At 36.3% G+C, this 5,828-nt stretch overlaps 1 protein-coding gene across 1 annotated transcript in view; it reads right to left on the bottom strand.

The window, feature by feature from the left end:
• The window catches only part of CCDC112 (coiled-coil domain containing 112), a 12,512-nt gene continuing 6,684 nt past the window's right edge, over positions 1-5,828 (bottom strand). Inside the window, exons 4-10 of the mRNA XM_014308789.2 lie at positions 5,139-5,228; positions 3,773-3,848; positions 2,799-3,189; positions 1,603-2,010; positions 767-862; positions 171-265; positions 1-93 (exon numbers count right to left, since the gene is read on the bottom strand). Of these exons, the coding sequence (XP_014164264.2) occupies positions 63-93; positions 171-265; positions 767-862; positions 1,603-2,010; positions 2,799-3,189; positions 3,773-3,848; positions 5,139-5,228 (1,187 nt within the window). The 3' untranslated portion in view covers positions 1-62. The remainder of the gene's footprint in view (positions 94-170; positions 266-766; positions 863-1,602; positions 2,011-2,798; positions 3,190-3,772; positions 3,849-5,138; positions 5,229-5,828) is intronic.

The raw sequence follows: 5,828 nt of genomic DNA, 5'->3' as shown, positions 1-5,828 counted from the left end.
GCCATGGGTCGGGCCGTGCTGGCTGCTGCTCCGTACTGCGGCTGGGACAGGCTGGTGAGCAGCTAGGACCCTCCTCTCCAGGCTGGGACAGCTCTGACAAGAAAACAAAAAGGCTTAAAATATAAAAGTGCGCTTGTATCATGCTGCACATCCATCGGTCCCCTCCTCACCTCTGAGAAACACGCAACAGCGGTTGACTGCATTCCTCCCAGCCCTTGGAAGGTGTGTTCAACCTGGATCGGTCTCTGGTCACCCGAACCTCGACCTCAGAGTGAAACAAACAGCCAAAAATAATTAGCCTCTTTCGTTCTTCACAAAAGCAGTTCCATGATGCTCACTGGGTCTTCACTGTAGAAGACAGTGACACCACTTGCTCACATTAAATTTTAATAATTTAAAAGGTTAAACTCTTTTTAAACCCAGTATATGCAAAATGCTTCTGGGAGACAGCCTACTTATTTAACTAATGGTAGAAAGCTATATGAAAAATGAAAGCCACCACCCATTTTAGAGGTCACTTTTATAGGCCTTACCCGGTGAAATACTACTGTGAGAGATAAATTCTAGGGATTTTTCCCCATTTATTTTAAACAGGAACAACTATGCCTGCTGCAATTCTGTCTACTGATAACATGGCATGACTTTTTGTTTTCCTTTATCAACTAGTTAGATAATTTAAAACAATTGCCTTTTAGATGAATGAAAAGAAAGTCTGCTTAAACCACCAAGCTGCACACATCCCTGGTTAAAACAAACAAAAAGTTACCTTCTCTCTTAACTTTGCCAATCTTTTTTCTTTTTCCTGTTTTTCTATTTCTTTAGTGTGTTTCTGTAGAACCCTTAGCTCCAGTTTATGTAGATCCTGAAACATAATGAGCGAAAAAGCAAACTTTTCTTTGTAAGTAAGACAAATGATGTAAAAATATAGATGCAGCCTTTTCACAGCTTTTTTTTTTGTTTTGTTTATTTTTGGTTTGTTTTTTGTTTGTTTTTGTTTTCAAATTATTGTAATAGTAAAAAATAAGGTTTCACTAGGTAGCTACATGCTATAGCTTGTCCTGCACAAACAAACTACAGTTATGTGGCTTGGAAATAAAAAAGTAGTAGTTCATACTCTTTTTATAAAACTTCAATATGAATGCTGACAATAATACCAACTTTCCAGTAATTGCATTTACATTGATATGGGATCTGACTTTGCCTAACAGATACTGAAAACTGCAGGATATTCAAACAATTCTTTCTACCTCCCATCTGAATAGAGCACTCAGGTCCTCTGAAGTCTTCTTAGGCAGCATAGCCCAAGTAGTTTTTCTCAAAAAAAATATTTACTGAAGAAATAAAAGCACTTCTATATGGATAAAGAAATATGATCTTGAGTAATCTTATAGAATTCAGTATCTATTGAAGAAAAGGAGCATCTTTGTCTAAAATCAAGTTTCATACTCTTTATCTGCAATAGATGCTGTTATTTGTAATGAATCAATAATGGATTTAGATGAATAGTACTTGGACTTTAAAACCTGTTTAACTGATTATATTGTAGTAGGACATATCAAATTTAAAACAACGACATGCAAAAATGGAGGTGAAATTACGCACATGCTCTTGAAACTTAGAAATTTCTTCTGCAGCAATTTTCTTCCTTCCCTCCTTTTCAGCTTCCTCTTTCTTCTCACTTTCAAGCTTTTCAAGTTCTTCCTTTACTTTTTTTTGCAAGGTATTCCTTTCCAACAATAACTTCACATGGCTTTGGCGCTCTTTTTGTTGCTTTTTCTCTTTCTCTTCTAGTTTTAGTTGTGATGCTTGATCTATTGCAAATGCTACTACTTTTTGTTTCTTCCAGACTTCAACTGCAGCATGTTTTCTTTTTCTTTCTTCTTCTGCTTTTTGCTTCTGAGCTTCTTCACGCTGCAGCCATCTTTCCTTCAGCATTTTTTCTGATTTCTCTTTCTCCTTCAAGTTTCTTTCTTTTGCTTGCTGCTGCTTTTCTTTCCACTTTTTAATTGACTGCAAGAGACCATAGGAAAAAAATCCGAAGTTTCATGAAAATTTTACATATTCACATTGATTCAATCTGATGAAGACATTTGTTCCAAGAACACAAAATATGCACATAGGAATTAAAAGTCTACTGAAGGCAAAACCTAAAACCAAGAAGCACCTATATGTGTTTTCTCTTTTTTTTCCTATTCTGTGGATCACACAAGCAGGTTCAACATATGTCTGCTAAAACAGTTACAGCAATCGTAATAACTTCAGGTAGTTATGAATGTTGATGCAATATACTTTTTTAATGCAAATGTATCTCAGTTCTTGCTTTCTTTCCAATTAACCCACTGTTTTATAGTTGTTCTTATGTCAGTATGCCTTTTATTACTTAGATAGTTCTTGAGGGAATCATAATTCTGCATGTCAGTCTGTCTTAGGTGTATTGCCTATACAGTGGGACACACATTCTTAGAGACAAATATAACAGGAAGACAGGATCACTAACTGCTCTGGGCTTGGCACCCAGCTTGCAAGATCACTGACTTCAAAAGCGTTTGTAATATACTTTGGCAATACACGGGCCACTTCTCCGTGTTGTTAGGTCTTTGCCTATTTGTAATTATTTATTAAAGACAAATACTTTGGCAGACTGGGGATGATAAAGACCTCAGTTATATACCATCAACTGTAAGAGAAATCTGCCTAGCACTACAACCAGAGAGGCAGATACAAAAACAAGAGATTATGCCTTTCAAAAATAAGTATATTTTCTGAAATCTTCAAAAGCCTTAGAGGGGGTATTTTACCTCTTTCTTTCTTTCATGTAAAATTACATATTCTTGATACCATTTGTCATGCTGTTCTATATCTTCTTTTGTTCTTCCACTGAGATACTCAAGAGCTTCATCCATGTAAGACAGCCTTCCTCTGTATTTTGTCCGTATTTTCAGAAAATTTTGATGATCATAATCATCCCAGCCTCCTTGCCGGCCCCCTGTTCGCTGAAGAAATTTTTCAAACTCTATTACTTCTTCAGGTAGATGATTTTTCAGTGTTTTATCAACTGTGACCCTGGCTGATGGTAATTTCCAAACTTTTTCTGCTGTTGAGCTCCCTAATGCCCACAGTTCCACTTTTCTCTCAAAGAGACTGAGCTCATTAATGACAGCTTTTTCCTCTTTCAAAAGCTGTTGATATCTGAAAAGAGACAAACACTGAAGTGTAAGAAAAAAAAATCCAGTATTCATTGTCCATTCACCAAAAATGAATTTTGGAATTGTTCAATGCCACACAAGAGCTATTCTTCAAAGATTAAGAACTGAAGTGGTAACAGCACAGTTGCAATGATCCAGTAATAAAGCCCTACACAATGAGAATTAAGTTACCCTTTTACTGAAAGAACACATTTATGGCATGCATACAATTAACTCAATCCCCTCCTGACACCAGTAGAAAGAAAAAGAAACCCCAAAACCTGATTAGAAAACAGAACAGCAACAAAAAAAACCCCCACAATCTAATCTCTTCTACAGCCTCTCTAAAAAGCCTATTCATAGGCAAATTGTTGTTACATTGGAATAGTGCAATAGCTGTATAAACATACTCTCTAAAAGTCAGTTTATCAAAATGCTAACTCTGACAGCTTGTACTTTGATTTACATACCTCAGGAATCACTACCAAAAGAGTAAATCATAAGAACAGTTCACTAGATTAATGCAAAGTTTTCATTGTGTCTTATAACAGCCCTTTTTCTAGTAGCTGAAGCACATATAAACATACATTTGCCTCTGTTCCTCTTTAAAAGCATTGATCGCATTTTCTATTTCTTCCATCATTTCCTTGATCTTGTCAACAACTAAAAAAGGAAAAGAAGAAAAAAAGCATATAACTTAAGAAGTCTATGTTATTTATCAGCACTATCCAGAAATGCAGGACTTGTGGAGACTTTCAGGATACATATCTCATTGTACAAAAAAACATACATTTCCATCTCAAACAGCCTTAAAAGACAAATTCTTATTTATCCAAAAGGTGTGTTTATGAAAGGACTTAGCTAACTGGATGCAAATCCCAATGTAAATGTTTATTTCCCTTAAAGAAGTCTCACCTTGACTAACCTTCAACTGATGCCCAAACTAAGACAGACCTATCCTAGAGTTCCACTTGTGTTTCTCATAGCAATGCAGTTAATGACTTAAGCACACTCAACTCTGGTTTGTACCACATTACAGCAATCCTATTTAACCTGCAGGTAACTACTTTTACAAAGCTGATAAAGAAACATCAGAGTAAGACTTTGTCCTGTACTGTCAGCATGCTGTTGTCCTGACTTAAGATGTTAATACAGCTGTCCAGAGAAGATAGATTTTGCAGTGGAAGAAAATCCACCCATTAGATTAGATTATATTATTAGACTAAAATCTCTTTTAAATCAGCCTAACATCTCTATGGGCACACTGAATGCAGTTCAACTAACCTGTATTTTGGTAAAGTTATATAAATTAAATCTAATCTTTCAGCTTTCATGCCTTAGTATCTTAACTGACAGTTCAAGTAAATAATGATTTTTTTAATAGATAAAGCACTGAATAAATGAAATGGGATGCATTTTATCTAGCATCAGAAAGCCCTCAGCTAGTAGGAGGCCCTCAACCTGAGCTCCACAAAAGGTAGTAGGTACCACATGAGGATGGTTCTTTCAGAACCTATTTCCCAAAAGCTTTAAAACATCCAAACTGAACAAACTGCTGCAGCACTTTCTGTGGAATATTCCAGTCTACATTTCAAACCAGTGGCTAGAAATGAATTCCCTGTAGAACCTACTCTGTGATCTCTTACCAGATCAAAGGGAATTACATGGTAGTAGAATACCAAGTTTATTTTGCATAAGGCAAATGTTACAGATAGGAAATCAGGCTTTCAACCACCTCAAGGAACAAACACACACCACTTGTAAGACAAGTAAGTTTCTGTTTCCACACAGAACTGCACAGTCTTTTATGATTTCTAGGTTTAGTCTTCCCTTTCCAGATTCCTGCAACATCTTAAAGACTGGAGAAGTATCCCAAGTCCGCAGGAGAAAGACAACTATGCAAGAAACCTGTTTGTACAGGAAAATGTTTTTAAACCTGTTGTCTTGACTTACACTCTGGTGTAGGCTTCACATCTTTCAATTGCTGCTGAAGTCTCTTCACGTTGTTTTGTATTTTTGATAGCTGCTGCAGGATTTTAGCTTCTGTTAAATAAAATAAGGTGCTAATAGTTCTGACAGTTTCTTTGTGCATTACATTCAGTAAAAGAACAAGAGCAATGAAGTGTCCAAAATAAACCAAGGGTTTCATCTAAGCAGGGACACAAATTCTGTTTGATAAGAAACTGCCATAGTACTAAGCATGTTAACTGGTAATTGCATGTAGCTGACCACGTGGTCCATGTTAGCTCCCTACACAGCATCAGCAGATTTTAAAATTAGTAGCTCCTGTTTCTAAAGGGGAACTTGGAGAATACTGCCTATGCAGGTGATAGCTTCTAGAGTTCTGAGTCAGACTTTGACCTAGGCTTCAAAATACCCATTTATGAAGAGAAAACAAACTTTGAAAGTGTATATGAATGTACTACTTCAACAAAATTCATTTATTCGTTGGGTTACATAGCGAAGAATCAATGTTTTCAAGTGCTCCAAGCATGTGTGCACTTATTTGTATTGTTACCACTTGGCTCCTCGTGAGTCCATACATACACTGCTGAAGAGGATGAAATTCTGGCTACATCTTAGATACTAAGGACCTTTATCTTCTATCCTAAAAGATTTGCATTAAGGAAAGTACAAGCTCCT

Source organism: Geospiza fortis, unplaced genomic scaffold (genome assembly GCF_000277835.1).
Source record: "Geospiza fortis unplaced genomic scaffold, GeoFor_1.0 scaffold203, whole genome shotgun sequence".
In the NCBI taxonomy this organism is placed as follows: Eukaryota; Metazoa; Chordata; class Aves; order Passeriformes; family Thraupidae; genus Geospiza; species Geospiza fortis.
Note: the sequence above shows the minus strand (reverse complement) of the source record. Positions and strands in the feature narration are given on the sequence as shown.